We start from the raw sequence: 16,108 nt of genomic DNA, 5'->3' as shown, positions 1-16,108 counted from the left end.
CCTGATTTTTGGTTTACTTAAGGACTGTTTTTGCCTGTTCCCTATCTGGTCTCTGACGCCTGGTCCCCTCTTCTCAATTGCTCACTTCCTTGGTTATCGTACCTCTGGATTCCCTCCCAACACCGCGCCTTCTCTTGCCCTTGGATTTGTTTGCTGCTTCCGGATATATTAGTACCAGCTTTACTTTTTGGTTGTACACTAACTTTCTACACACCTGCTAACGCGGTACTTGACTTTCTTCCTCACTGGATGCGCTGTCCTGTTTTCTCCTCCCACTGCCATTACTCTCCCCGGAACCTGTGTAGGGACCGCTGTTGCTTCTGACAGCTAGTCCCTGCTTACACTTAGTTGCGGTGTGTTTTCCTGCTTCTTCCCTCTATCGTCTTACCACCATTGGACGCTCTGCTGCATTCCACCCGGCCATTCATCCGCTGCACAATCATCATTTGGTAACCGCTGGACGCTCTGCTGTATTCTACTCTGGGTCCCTACCTGCTGCATTACGATACCTCGGTGACCCCTGGATGCTCTGCTGTTCTCTGCTCTTGGGTCCCACTCCAGCATCTCACCTGGATTACCTGGCTTCTATTCCACTTGGATTTGTTGAGACTTCTTAGACGCGCCCTCGTGCTGTTCAGGTTAGGTTGTTGGGACATTTGCACTTGGATCAAGACTCTCTTGGGACCTGGTTCTTCCTTTTCTGCTACTCCTTCTCACAAGATAAGTAGGTTCTTCACATTCTCCTCTAACTCAGCAGGTAAAAGTGGAGCAACTTGGGGTGTTGCAGAGTGCTGGACTGGAGTCTTTTGGTATTTGTGCTGTGCTATTGTTTTCCTTCCCTCTAGAACTGTTGCTGCTCCCTGACTTTTCGCTCAAGCTCCTGGCCTGGCAGGTACTATTTCTACCCTGCAGGCCACGCTCTTGGGAGAAAGGTTTTTTTGTCTTCGGTCTACGGTTATTGGTGGTTCTGAGCCGGCTCACCCTCATTGGCCATTGAGATCACGACACCAACAACATCGTAGTAATTCTCTTTCAATCACAGAGTATCTTGCTTCCATGTCATTTATCGCTCTAGAAGCAAATATAACGATTTGTTCTCTCTCTCCATTGTCGTGAAATAAAACAGCACCCAATCCTTTGCCACTGGCATCTACTGTAATTGTAGATTTCCTTCCTGGACCATACCCACCTAATAGTGGCACATCAAGAATACATTTTTTAATAATGTCTACACATTTTTCATGTTCACTATTCCACATACATTTTACATGTTCTTTCATCATCTCTCTCAATGGTTGAGTTATTTCTGCAAAATGTTCAACACATTTTTTATAGTACTCCGCTAACCCTAAAAAAGAATGTAGATCATCTTTGGTGCTAGGATAAGGTGCCTTCTTTAAGGCTTCCATGGCTTTAGATTTGGGTTTGTAACAACCCTTAGACAGAGTGTGTCCTAGGTAATCTACTTCACCACTACCAAATGTACACTTAGTGTATTCCACTGTTAATCTTTTTTCCTCTAGTCTTTTCAGAACCATACACAACTTTTGGCCATGTTCTTCCGTGCCTAATCCACACACTAATATACCATCCTGGAAAACATATACGCCAGGTATCCCTTCTAATAAGTGTAACATTACTCTCTGAAATACTGCTGTGGCCAAAGCCAGACCAAACGGCATCCTTTCATACCTATACATTCCGAATGCAGTGATAATTGTAGCACATTTCTTTGACTCATGACATAACTGTATTTGGTGATAAGCAGCTGACAAGTGAATAGTGGAGAATGTGTCAGCTCCCACAGTCAAATTTAACATTTCAAAGATAACTGGCAAAGGATATTTTTCAACAATTATAGCCTTCTTCAATTCCGCAAGATCCATGCATATCCTCACCTTGCCATTAGGTTTCCTGGCAACCATAATAGGGAATACCCACTCAGATGCATCAACTTCTTCAATCACTCCTTCAACCTGTTTAGTTCCACCTTAACATCCTCTCTCAAGGCTATGGGAATGTGTCCCACAGCACTTGTCATAGGTTGAACATCAGGTTTCACTAATATCCTATGTTTGTACCCTTGCAGTTTCCCAATTTCCTAACTAAATACATTAGGAAATAATTATCTTTCTTTACCTCTGACATATTTTGGTTCCACATATTTAGATTTAAAACTTCTATTGTTGGCCACCACTATGGAAATTGGTTGCACACCTCCAGCATTCAATTTAACCTGTAGTTGGGCCTGGTCTTCCCATCCCAACACATTCACTCCTTTTGAAGCCACATATACTTTAACTTCTGCCAACCTTCCCCTAAATTCACCTAGAACAAGTCTATATGCTAATATCTGAATCATTGAACCCTCAACTGCACCAGGGTTTCTAATGTCTGACTTCTTCAGGAAAGGATTTAAAACTTTTGAGCATAGTTCTTGCCATCTCTCCTTCATTATGATTGTATAAGGGGAACCCAAATCCACTGTGAGTTCTGATACTATGCCATCAATTTTGAACATGGTCTTAGGAGTGGTCATTTTGTTGCTACTCCTACCCATCATGACTACATCTACTCCTCGTCTCTCTTCTTCTTCATCATCTTCATCTTGTACACACTTTATCCTTTGATTGCCCTTCTTATTCTTGCACATAGCACTGAAATGACCTCTTATTCCGCAATTAAAGCACTTTTTATTCAAGGCAGGACAATATTGTGAATTGGCAAAGTGTCCCCTTTTTCCACATCTAAAACATCTTCCTGCGTATGTTCTTTTCATGCTCTCCTCTTCTTTCGTTTCTGCATGATATTTGGCAAACTCTTTTCTTTCTACTCTTTGTTTCTCACTGAATTGATCACCTTGGATATCTTGGTTCCCAAATCACTTTCTCGATCCTTAATGGCTTTACTGCATCTCACAATATGTTCTACTTTTTGGCAATAGCCATTGCCTCCTCTAGGGACTGATCACCACACATCCATAGCCAGTTTCTATAGTGCATTGACATATTCATCTACACCTTCGCTCATATCTTGTTTTCTTGTGTAGAAATACTGTCTATTCACAGCTACGTTTCTTTTGGGTTGATAGTTGATGTCCAGAGCTTGCATAGCAAACTCGTATTCATCTGCACCATCACCATCTCCATCATCACCTTCAGTTCTTTGAGGGGGCAATTCTCTATAAACTCTGTGCCCTTCTGGGCCTAAAGAATGCAAAAGCAACCTTTTCTTTTTACTTGCTGTGAAGGTTCCATTGTCAATGGTATCACTATAATTCTTCCAGCACTCTTTCCATTCTTGCCATGGAATGGTAGCTTCACCAACTGTTGCTAAGAATGGTTGAGAAGGGTGAACAGTTACTCCTTGCAAATTGCTCAATGCTACTGATAATTACAAGTTCCTTTACGGTGATCAGGTACAGTCTCACTGTTATGACTGATAAGCAATGTGTTCCTAATGTTGACTCATAAATTTAACCATTGTTCAACACACTCACATATGCTTAAAATATGAGAGCCTCTCTTGGTAGAGGGTTGCAACAATGTAACTTCTTGTATTATTGTCACCACATGGATAGAAGTATATAACTTGTGCTGCCACGTAATGTCTTGTGCTAATAACTGAATCGGCCTGTTTTAAAGATAGCCGCTGCACACAAAGTCACGCCTTCGGGTCCTGTACTCTAACTTCCCTGAGGTTGCATGCGCGGGTTAATAAGTGTCGTATCGATAGCACGCATGCGTATCATCGGTCCAACAACAACACCTCAATATGAATTTGCAAAACATTGGTTTCCCTTCAGCTGAAAACATTGGTTTTGCTTCCGCTCTGCGTTTCTATATTTTCCGGCACAGTTTCTCCTAGGTCGTCGGCAAGTGCAAACACAACTACGTACCGGCAGCCCTGTGGGGCCTTCCTGGCTCTCTGGGGATCTTCCTATTCCCAAGGGCACGACTTGTATACCATCCTCGTTGCCATGTGAAGTAAGAAGGTTGCAGTCTTCAGGAGGGATGTAAATGTTCTTTATTTTAGGATAAGTGGATAGAAGCAATAACAGGCCTCACAACACCAATGCCTTCCCCTCTCTCTCTCTTACTCCTTTCTAACCGCCTTCTACAGAACACTCAAAACCTACACCTTTTACATTCCATACTCTCACATTCCATCCTACTTTCTATGCTAAATACCTAGTACAATACTACACAAGGCAAAGGGATGGATAATTGTTGTGTTGGAAAAGGTAACCAAATAAGATCTCCCCTTGTTTTCGAGCTCCTGTCCACCATTGACCGAATATGTGCATAATCGTGGGGGCAGGCCCACAGCACAAGTCAATATGAATTTCCAACAAAATTAACAAGAGGGGCACCATACGAATGGAGCTGCAAGATGACATGTGCGAAATCAACTAAAACATCTTTTGTTGGATCTCCTTGCTCCAGGTGCATTGCACATGTCCCTCTAAAGGAGCCATCTTGATTGTTGCGAACCCCTCTGCCGACCTATATCACGTTCTACCAAGACATATTACGACAGAGTTGTTTGTACTCTCCATTCATTGCTGCTCCTAAACAACATGTTTCAAAAACAACAAATAGCATTTCTATTTGCATTAACAGGGAGACTCATGCAAAACATCGGGGCCGCAACTACTTTGGGGAAGTGACAGCCCTCCAAGAAAATAAGGCAGTCTAGCGCAAGGCCTTTCCGCTCTCGCTGGCGCTCTAATTCTTACTGTGCGCGCAAGTCGTCACGGTATACCTGCCTTCCTCAGGCAGTGTTGGCGCTGGAGACTTGATACACTACCTTGAGTGGTTACATGCATTGCTGACTAATCTAGAACACAGGCTGCCATGTGTGGGCTTCTTTTTCAATCAATGGAAGCCCTGTTCAGGGTTGGAAAGAGTTCGCCTCTCCCTCCCCTCTTAGCAACATCTATGGCCCTGCACCGGGTCCACTAATTCCAGTTACATTCATATATGCCGGTGAGTGAGACCTGGGTGTTCCTGCGTGTCGTGGGACACCTAGCACAGTCAGGGACGTCATTTCACCAAAATGCCAGAGGTAGCGGAAGTGACATCACACAACCCTTGATCTCCTAATGACAACACAGGAAGTGATGTCATTTGACCCCACCCCGAAGTGATATCGCGGGAAGCGATGGAACACAACCTTTCACCGGTTGAAAAAACAGGAAGTGGCATCACATAGCATTGTACATTACGAAAAATATGGTTAGGATATCACTATAATGTGATGTAAATGGATCACCATATGTATCGTTAAGATCAGTCAGACCCTCCAGGATATTGCGGCATGAAATGGAAAATTTTGCCGCACAAAAAAGAAAAAATTGCGGCACACAACTGCATTTTTTGCGGCATTATTTGTTGTCGAAAAATACATCATTTAACATCTTTTTTATCCAAAAACAGAGAACTTGAACAGTACAGAGTGTTGCACATTGAAACAGGAATGTTTGAGGTGATGTGGAGAACTTTTAACAAACCTTTGAGCTAACTTTATCGAGCAATAGCATCAAACTGTGAGCCTGAAATACCCGTCATTGTTTTTTCAAAGCAGTCTTCTGAGTTAATGCCTTCTGCCACTTGATTTATAAGCACTATAATGGCACTGATTGCATAGCTTTCTGAACACCCCCGTCCATTCCTGAGCTACATCAGTTTCAGTACTTGGTCTCAATCCCATCTCCCCTAATCACATCAGTCCTGACTTGCAGCTCCTCTTTTATTCTGTGGGTTCCTAAATATAGCTCTACCAGTCGACCTCAGTCCTGACTTTCAGCACTCTACGCAACTCCTGCTTTGGTACCTTCATAATGCTGCCCAGCTATAACCCCTGTATTTTCAGTACTGGGATGTAGACACATAGAGGCACACACGCACACAGCTCTGCTGATCTACCTAAATTCTAAAATGCGCCCCTTCTGCTACCCCCCTACTGAGATCCTCTCACACAGGTGCGTCCAGGAACACCTGTCCCTGGTTAAGGTAACCCTTATGGTCCATTTCTGGAAGCCCATCACTGCTTCACTACCACTCTTTAGTCATAGCATGTGAACCCAATATGTACGGGCAGTCCTCCGGGGTTAGGTCCACACATTTCAAAACAATGACATTGAAGTGGAGCTAAACACCCTCAAAGCCTAAATTGGCAGATAAGTACCAAAATCGAAAATTTTAAAAGACTGGGGAGTGAAGCGTTGGGTATAGATAGTGGGTGAGTGCAGTGAAGAAAGAGGAAATCCAAAGATGGCATGGGGGTGGTGGGATCCCTATAAAAGTAAATGGAAGGTGTATCTTAATTAAAGATGACAACGTCGATACGATAATCTCAAAAAGACTCAGTCTCCCATCCAAATGAGCCATGAGAATCCTCCCTTCAGCGGAGGACAGGAGCATCCTCTGCAGGCCATCTGGCTTGCCTCCAAGGCTGAAGGCACTTCCCTCGCCAGCATTTGTCCCCCAGATCTATACTCCCAGTCCGTTGCTGCGCACTGCTAGAATTGTTTTGCATAAATCAGGGCATTTATGTAATTCCTTTAGCTCTTAGTCTTCACTGTGGGTCACCTGCGTCTGAAAATCACCTCCTTCCCAGTTCCTATTCCAGCTTTCTACCAGATTCACTGCCTGCTCCTCTGGAAGCACTCTCGAAACCGCATAACACTCTGAGGTGCTCCCACAGTCGGTCCATCGCTACTAATGTTCTGTGAGTTGCTCCCAAAGCCTTAATCCTCCACAGCAACACTGTGTTATTTGGGGAAGGGGTCCCTCAAGATGCTTCTTAAGCTCAAGGGATCCAGTAAGCGCTCTTGCCAGTAATCCTGCCAGGTTTCCTGGCACCTTAAATCCTTTAAGTCATTTAGTGCGGTGGACAGGCCACATCACTGGTGAGGGTCACAGCACAGCTGTGGCAGCAATGCGCTTTACAGGAGCTTGCTGCCATGTGAAGAGGATATGGGATACTGCTGTTGCCGAAGCTTGGTCTCGGCAAGCTTGGTGTCAGTGCAGACCCTCCCTAGAATAACTCTGTTACACTTAATCAGGTCCAGTACCTCTGCCAAACACAAAACGTGGGTTCCTTCCCCAAGATAGTTTCTATGAGTGTCCTTCACTGAAGTCCTGCTAAAAACAAGCATTTGCAAATCCAACAGTATTGACTTGATTTTAACATAACTGTGTATAGGAATTGCCAGCTGCTGCTATGGTAATTAATTGCAAGGCCTTTGTCATTTGTGTCCCGTTCTGTCTGGCCACGCTCTTTAGGACAGCCAGGCTGAGTCACCACAGCCTAACATTTTGGGGTGTGAAGGGGGGAGAGGGCTACAGCTCGATCAGTTCCATGGAGGGGCTTGAATTCAAAGGTGTCAACCCTGGTTCACACCTTTGAACTGAAGCCCCTCGGTTTATTTGCTTTTTGCTCAGTGGAGTTGTTAACCTTTGAACTGCTGCAATTGGCAACCCCTCTGTGGATGCTATAAATCATTAAATGAGCGTGAAAAAGATACATAAAGCTAATGTGTCTTTTTTGCGCTCATTTAATGATTTATAGCGGCCATAGCGGGAAAAGGCAAATTTTGCGGTTTTTTTGCAAATTGCAAAATCGCCATAAACTGGGTGGTCTGATCAGTGTGTATAGGCCCATATTACCAAAGTACTGTGAATGCAAACAGACGTCCATGACCAAATGGTAATGATGTGTTATTATATAGCACTTACGCTTAAGCGCTTTATATAGAAAAAATATACACCCAATATCACCCAACCGGTGTTGGTACTCATTTATCGACCTCAGAAGGATGAAAGGCTGAGTTGAGGCGTTTAAGCGTTTAAGAACAGACTAAATCAGTGACTCATCCCCTGAAGTACGTCTGAAATAAACCTTTAATGAGTCTAGCAATTATTTTATAGAATTCCAGAAAGTCACATTATATGGTATTCCTATTCTTTCTTATTTAGGGTCAGTGCTGAAAGTGTTAGACTTGTGGCACTCCTGTTCTTATTTTTCTTCTTTTTTTAAGGGGCCTGAACAAGAAAGCCAGCCACTCCCGAAGTAAAGAGCCACATGGTGCTGGCCACAGCCCAGGAGCTTGCATTACAAAAAATAAAACCGAAAAAACTTTTTTTTTTTTTTTTTTAGAGGTCGCAAGGGAGACCTCAGAGGTCGCAGTTGCGACCTCTGGCGACCCCTAAATGACGTCCCTGAGCACAGTTTCGGCCATTTCACGGTCACTGGAACACCAAAGGTTTGGATGAAACCCCAGGGGTTTAAGCTCAATAGTGGCAAGATGGAGGTTTTTGTCTTGGCTGTCACACCTGTCTTAAAGACCCATCATGCCCTTATGCCCTTATGCTCTTTGGTTCATCTACTCACTTATAACGAGTGCCCACATCTCTTGGTGTCTTATTCAATGCCAGCATAGTCATGGCATCCCAGAAGAATTCTTCAAGCAGCTCTGCACATTATCAGCTGGGGCTGCCTAACCATGCCCAGCTATCCCCCATGGTACAGGTAGCCTGGCTACCTGAAAGCTAGTGTGTGCCAAATCATTGCTTGCTACCTTGCCATCAGAATAATATTGTAATTGTTTATTTGTAAAGCGCTTATACACAAGTGAGGTCCTTCAAGGCGGGAAGGGAACAAGGGGATATAGTCGTCATTCTTAGGCCTTGAAGATTCTGAATGAACTAAAAAACAATAACTAGCATACTGGGCCAGAAGCATTTCTACTTATATAAGTGCTTGAGAAAAGATTGGGGAGAGAAGGAGGGGGAAGGGAGAAGGACATACAAAGACAAAAAAAGGTTGGTCATCACTGCACCTGTGCACGAGTATTTCAGCTACAACAAAGCTAGGGAGGGGGCACAGAGGAGGACAGGACAGACACACCTGCTAAGCCTACAACATTCAAAGTCGTGTAAGTGCGCAGACAGAAAGTGCGAGGGAGGGGGACAAGCGCGCCCAGTCCAGCAGAGGCCAGGGGTAAGGGCAGAGTGGTTGCCACTCTCATGGAATGTATTCCGAGTGCAGGCAGAGTGCGGAGGCCTGGAGGTAAGTGCAGGACTGGTCGGGGGAGACTGGGACTTGTGAGGCTTTGGAGGTGCACCAGGCGACCAGTCAGCGAACTGGGCAGGTTGGGGAAGAGAACGAAGGAGGGTCACAGGAAGGAAGAGAAAGTACTCCCTCAGTTGGCTTCAGCAGGCAGACTAGGCAACTGGCAATGCTGATATGTGTTTATAATGCATCATGGCCTAATGGGTCTGCTGCAGCCCACCCACTGGCTGCAGGTTGATGCTGGTTGAGGTTTCTCGGATTAGATATGAGATCTGCCACAACTGTGCTTGGCTTCTGCTGAACCACTAAGAGACAGAAACTCATCAATTGGTTTAAAATACAAGATGAGTAAAGACCATGCACTGTATGCTGCCTGACCGCACATCTCTTCTCTTGTATAATCCTGTGACTTTTCTCCCAGCTCTGAAATGATAAGGCACATTTCTCTACATGGCTACATATCTTCCCTCTGGAGCCGACCCCATATGGTCCTGGTGTGGACTGTACTATCTATAATCTATATCTATATCTATATCTATATCTATAAAAAGACTGGATGTAGGGCGAGTAAAGGCAGAAATTAGGTTCCTCGCCCTCAAAAATGTCCCTCATCAACATCACGTCATGGCAGCTAGACCCTGGGATTTCATAGTGTAATACTCAAGGAAGCAGTAAGAAAGGAAATGCCAGACCCAGCTGGAATGTTCTCTTTTCAATTAAGGCATAGGCAATTTATTGCAAACTCTGAAGATGGCGCTCCCCTATAAAACAGCCCAAAACCAGTGCCAGGCTGCTTCTTATTAATATCTCCTTTATATGAGATCAAGGTGAAAAGGAAGTTCCCCAGTGCTGTCACATATGGACTGAGGATCACTCACCTGACAAAAGAGCGTGTCATACACCTTCCATGCCCGGCGCGGTCCGGTCCCCTCCACGCTGTACCCGGTGTGGTTGGCGATTTCTTTGATGAAGTCCTATGGCAAAGGAGTGGCATGGTGAGATGTTACAGCAGCCGCCTCTCCTACCTCCCAATATAATCTTGCATGGGCGGAATACAACAAATGATCCACTGTGAGTTTGTTCATTTGACTGTGCAGTCTGTACGTTTGATGTCAGGAGACACAGGGTTATGACATCATGGATCTTACTAAAAAAAAGTATGATGGCTGATTATTCAATTAGACGAATAATTAAACCTTTTACTATTCGAAACTGATTTCAGCAAATTGAATATTGTGCGATAAAAAGTGTTTCTTTTTAATAAATTAGAAAATCTATATTGATAGCTGAGCATAAAATGACCACAACAATGCAATTAGTCAGTGATGAGCAAACAATGCGTTATAGAGTATTAGTACCCGGTCGGAGATCCGGGGGGCGGGGCGGCCTTCCAACCAATGGGGAGGCTCAAAATGGGGGCATTAAAACATGTTAATGCTGCCGTCCAACTCTCCACATTGTGCTAGTTCGCTATCTTCCCCCCACCTGGATCTCAGGTAAGTGCTACCCCGCGGCCCACATCCCCTTGCCCCCTTCCCCACCCCCTTTTACACATATTTCCCCCCATACCCACCCCACTTACCTTCCACAGCCTGGTCCCTCACCAACACTGGAAACTGCAGTGTTCCTGACTTGCCCCTACATCATCGTCAAGGAACGTCATGGAAAGGGAGAAGGGACTATCTAGTCCCTTCTCTGGATCCAAGGGGGTCATCTTTTTTTTTTTTTAAACAAACTATTAGTATCCGGTACACTGTGTTGGATAGTAATAGCAATATTACCCTTGCAGCAGGATGGCCCCGGGCTAACAGTAAAGCCTGAGCGAATAATCTCCCCCCTGCCCGCGCTCGAGTAATATTGCTTAATTTACAGAGTGGAACGTTGGGTGCTTGTCAGCTAATCAGGATTATTGAAACACAGTCAACGATAGCATCTCCTATGAGCCCTGTGTCATGCCATGCTTCTGCCAAACGTAGCCCCACATGCGCCTACAGGGCGGCCGGCCCCTTACCGTGCCTGGGGGTTGGCCCCTTTCACTTTCCCTGGTGCACTGCCTGATTATTTGGCTCCAAAAGCGGACTTCAATTCAACTTCGTCACAAACGTTCTTTTCACAATTTTTGGGAAAATGGCTTGCATGCCCAAGGCCATAAACGTACACAGTTCAGTGCAGGAAGAAGAGAAACGGTGTCAAATCTGGACTAAACTCGACACTGAACCCCATAGCCAGGCTCTAACAGCCCGCAACCGAAGATAACAGCCTTGTTACCACTTGGTTGTGGGCAGTTCTGATTACCTCATTGCTTTTAACCCTTGTTGATAAGGCTGTTATCTTCGGTTGCGGGCATTGCTGGTCATTTCCACAACTGAGGGCGATAGGGCAAAATGATGATGTAACACATCCATTATTATTCCATGTCTTAAATGGTAACGCCAAGAAACACATTGTCAGAGTCTGTCTTCAATGGCCATCATTGCCCCATATTGGCATAGCTCTGTACCACCTGCTCTGTCTTAAAAGTACCCACACCACAGTTTCTAGCTGCAAGCCAACCTGACTGTTTCGCACCAACAACTGGTATAGAGACCGGGCTCATACGAGATGCTATCAACAGGCAGTTACTGCACAGTCAAAGCTCTCGCTACTCTACTCAGTGATGACGCAACGTGTTTGACAGCTAAAAAGAGGCCATTTCCACAGAGCAAGCAATACTGAGGTAATTGTACAGACCACAAAACCTGAACCAACCTGAACCAACCCCAAATATACAGACAAGGACACAGAAATAACACCAAACCAGAACCCCACTCCAATGAGCTCAACAACTGTCACCCCACGCATGACCAAAGCAGTCAGTTTGTTAAGAATATGTCTGATGAACATTGAACAGGCCAACAAATACTCCCCAGTGATCTGACTACCAAAAAATGATGGTATGTAATAGGCCTAAAGAAACATGGTTTGTAGGCTATTTAGTCACCAGGCTGGGCCATTGACTTCCTGTTGACAATAAACTCAACCATAAAAATACAAAATCATGGAGAAGAGATGTTATTATGAATTGAGATTCAGGTTACAAAACACAATTCATTTCAGTACTTAAGTCGTTCCATGTGTAGTGCAAAAATAACAACTTGTGACAGCAGTTATCTACCATACGCTTAGATAGAAAATCCCACGGCACTTCATTAAAGAACTTCTTCCAACTGAGGTCCCCATTATCATGGAACTGATTGACGCTTCTTGGAACCAGGTGAAGGAGAAGATGATCTCCCAGCTCCTGGAAAAACTCATGCCCAGGGGTCCTAGGCCACCGCGGCCAAATTCAAATCCCTCTTATCTGAGTATAATTCTCAAGAGAAAAATCACAAGACATTTTGTAGATTTTGTGAAACAATACGACTAGCATTCTGACTTGCAGACCGTGGGAGGAACGGAAACTCCAGTAATCAAAGAAGGACTCATCATCACCTTGTATGAAGACCACTTGGCTACTCTGATTCTCTTTGGCCTCATTGTAGACTACCATACAATAAATAATGGCATTTTATCAAAAGACTAAAACAGAGGATGAAAATCTCTAAGACTGCCTGAGAATGGATCCAATGACTCCCCCTCACCCGCAATCACGTAATCAGGTTTGGATCACCGGATGTGGTTCATTTTCCCACTGGTAAGGGAAATGACATGGATATCTGGCTGGTCTATGTGTTCCTGTGTCTTTTCCCAACCAATTGAAAAATGCCCTTGGCTCACAGCTGTGAATGCATTCATGCATTGTGGTGATCAGCAATAGCAGCTGCCATGTATAATATGTCAGGAACCATTATTAAGGATCTTGTCCGCTTCTTGTGGCCTCACACACTCTGCCTGCATCAAGATTTGGTGTGGGTAGAGACCCTTGAGCCAATTGCCAGCTCTGTGCTGTGCTCTGTGTAAAACAACCCAATCTAAGAGGGCTTCGAAACGAGGGACTGCGCAACAAGCTTGTGTCTACATGTTTGGCCTTCTTCAGGCTGGCCATTATTGCCCAAGCTCAAATGAAAATTCTGCTGCTGGGGGATGCAGAGAACATAAAATTTCAGTCGTATGGCGACACACTGGGGAAAAGGGTGTGCCACCATACCTAGAAAGATAGGAACATGAGTGTGATCTTTGACTGACACATATTCTTCTCCCCCAACTAAAGAAAGTGGTCTCAAAGATCAAACCAACTACCCATCCATTGCACAATCTTTTAAAGCTTTTTAACACACTGCCTGGTCATGGGTGGCCAGGTCAATGGAATAAAGTACTAAATATGTCTTACAGTGGAATCCAAGGTTACATTTAAAGTCCTCTGCATCCTATGGAAGACATTTTGGGGCAAGGGTCCAGGTTTTTTTCACAGGCGGATTGTTTATTAAGCATCTATCATTAACATTCACTAAAGCAATAGTAGTACTGCCCACCCGCAGAAGCAGAATTGTCCAACCAATATATCTAGGTGAAGAGAGAATACTGGTGAATTTTCTGGCGCATAGTACTCCAGTTAGCAAGGTACAGGGATTCTTTGGTAGGTGAAAGGCTCTTGCCTAGAACATCTGTAACTACCAAGGATTACAGATTCTGGCAAGCCAGGCATTACAGCTACCCTCCGGGGGACATTTTGACTTTGTAGTTTAAACACTGCTTGAGCTCTTGTGTAGAGTGTATGGTCACGATCAACACACGATATTCCCTCATTTGAATCTTTCTATATTTCCAGAGTCAGCGCTAGCAGGAGTATATTGGTAGTTGTTTGGCTTAGCAAATCCAGCAAGGCCTGAGTTTGATCGGATATTGCCTTCTACAGGAATCTATATCTTCCTGAGGCAGTAGCTTAGAACATTATTTTTATGGTTTTTGGTTCCATCTGATAAGTTTTCTTTATTCGACGTGGTCTGACTCCCGCCCTGTGTACGCCAGGAACTGAACAAAGAGACAATACAGACACCAGAGAAGTACATAATGTACATTATTTACAGACAGATCAACCTTTCCGTGTAAATATATCATGTTGTTAATCTAATATAACCAGCACCTAAAAAGCCGATTCACACTAAACAATGAGACGTGTATGTCATTTATGCAAGAGAATTTTGTTATCAGGGTTACCCTAAATATATGCTGATGGACACAAAAGAAACAACTGTCTTTATCTCCAGATAATGCCTTTGTTTGACCAGATTGCTTATCCATTTTTATTTTTGTTCCATGTGACAGGATTTCCATACGTTATTTAAAAGATCAGCTTCAAAACACCCTGCTTAAAATTTTGTTGTGTTTTCTGAAGACCCTAGCAGGGAACACAAGGTAGGTCTGTTGGTAGATTGTCACTGTTATTGTGATAACCTATTTGTTAAATTGTTTAGTAATTGCCTTTTTTGTGCGTTGGGGCTTTTCTTATGGCATATTTTATTGGTTATATTGTCACAGCGCCTCCTCCGTGGCGACTCTGGAGCAAGTGGAGACTGCATCGCCATTAACGCACCATCACGTTTCCGTAGGAACGTGGCTTAGTGGTCCATGCATTTCCAAGATGGCTGATGCCACCTTGTTCTTATTAACTTTTGCTCTGGCAATCGCTGAGCTGCAACAATTCTCCTTTGGGCCATAGGTTGTTAGTTTTCCTTCTAATGAGACGATATACTGTTCTTTTCGGCTTCGAAACAACAACACCAACAACAACTCATGGAGGTCCTTCATCGATTGAGAGAACATCAGCTTCTGGTGAAGCCCGAAAAGTGTATATTCGGGGTCACTAATGTACCATATTTGGGGTATATAGTACCCGGTCAAGGCATCTCAATGGACCAACACAAAGTCCCTGCACTACCTAAATGGCCCTGTCCCACGTCAGTCAAGAATGTCCAGAGGTTTTTAGGCCTTGCACATTTTTACTGCAAATTCATCCAGGGTTTCTCAGACATCATGCTCCCCATCACAGCCCTACACAAGAAGAATGCTCCTTCTACATGGGAAAAACTGCTGAAGCCGCATTCCAACTTATCAAGGAGAGGTTTAGTACTGCCCCCATTCTGCTTCAACCTGACCAATCTCTTCCTTTCATCGTCAAAGCTGATGCTTCAGCAGCGGCTGTAGGAGCCGTCCACAAACAGAAGGTAAACAACATCGAACATCCCGATGCATACTTGTCTAAGACTTTAAATTCCAATTACTGTAACTACTCTGTTATCGAGAGAGAACTTTTGGCAATTCAATTGGCCTGTGAGGAATGGCGTCATCTAGTACTAGTAGCTATGTCATCCGTTTGCGGTACGTACAGAGTATAAGAACCTCTGCATATTGCGACAGATGGAATGTCACAATGCCAGGCAGGCACGATGAGCTCATTATTTCACCCAATTCCATTTCACCATAACCTACATACCTGGAAGTCAAAACACCATAGCTGATGGTTTGTATCGCTACCATCATACAAAGGTAACAGACCCCCAATTCCAAAAGCGTTGTTTCGGAGGGATATGTTTGTGTACTCTGTCTCGCCCTTTCTACAGGAGGTCAAAGAAGCTTAAGCCAGGACGCTCCATTCCTCCAAAGGCAAAACTCCTTTTACAAAGAAGGAAGGTCTGTATTTTCATCAAGATCGCTTGTATCTAGCTTCGGTTCCGCTCCAACAAAAGGTTTTGTCATGGTGCCACAACAGTAAGGTGGCAGGTCATGAGGGCTATACTACAACCCTAGAGCTCATCCAAAGCAATTTCTGGTGGGCCCAAATGTGTAGAGACATTAAGGAATACATCGACTCATGCCCTGTGTGTGCTCAGACCCTGGAGTCATGTTTCCACAAACTTCATTGTTGATCTTCCAATATTAGTGGGAAAGACTGCCATCATGGTCACTATTGACTCTTTTACCAAGATGGTTCACTTTATCTCCCTCTGAGGGCTACCTACTGCTCTGGATATGGCAAAGATCTTCTTTCAAGAGATCTTTAGATTACATGGACTTCCGGAATGTAATCTCTCGGATAGAGGAACACAGTATA

General features: G+C 44.2%; 1 protein-coding gene across 1 annotated transcript in view; it reads right to left on the bottom strand.

The window, feature by feature from the left end:
- The window catches only part of LOC138453024 (testicular acid phosphatase homolog), a 193,815-nt gene that overhangs the window by 93,066 nt on the left and 84,641 nt on the right, over window positions 1-16,108 (bottom strand). The window contains exon 6 of the mRNA XM_069605444.1: window positions 9,957-10,052. Within this exon, the coding sequence (XP_069461545.1) occupies window positions 9,957-10,052 (96 nt within the window). The remainder of the gene's footprint in view (window positions 1-9,956; window positions 10,053-16,108) is intronic.

This window comes from Ambystoma mexicanum, chromosome 1p (assembly GCF_040938575.1).
Source record: "Ambystoma mexicanum isolate Mex_15411 chromosome 1p, UKY_AmexF1_1, whole genome shotgun sequence".
In the NCBI taxonomy this organism is placed as follows: Eukaryota; Metazoa; Chordata; class Amphibia; order Caudata; family Ambystomatidae; genus Ambystoma; species Ambystoma mexicanum.
This window is presented reverse-complemented; position numbering and strand designations above follow the sequence as displayed.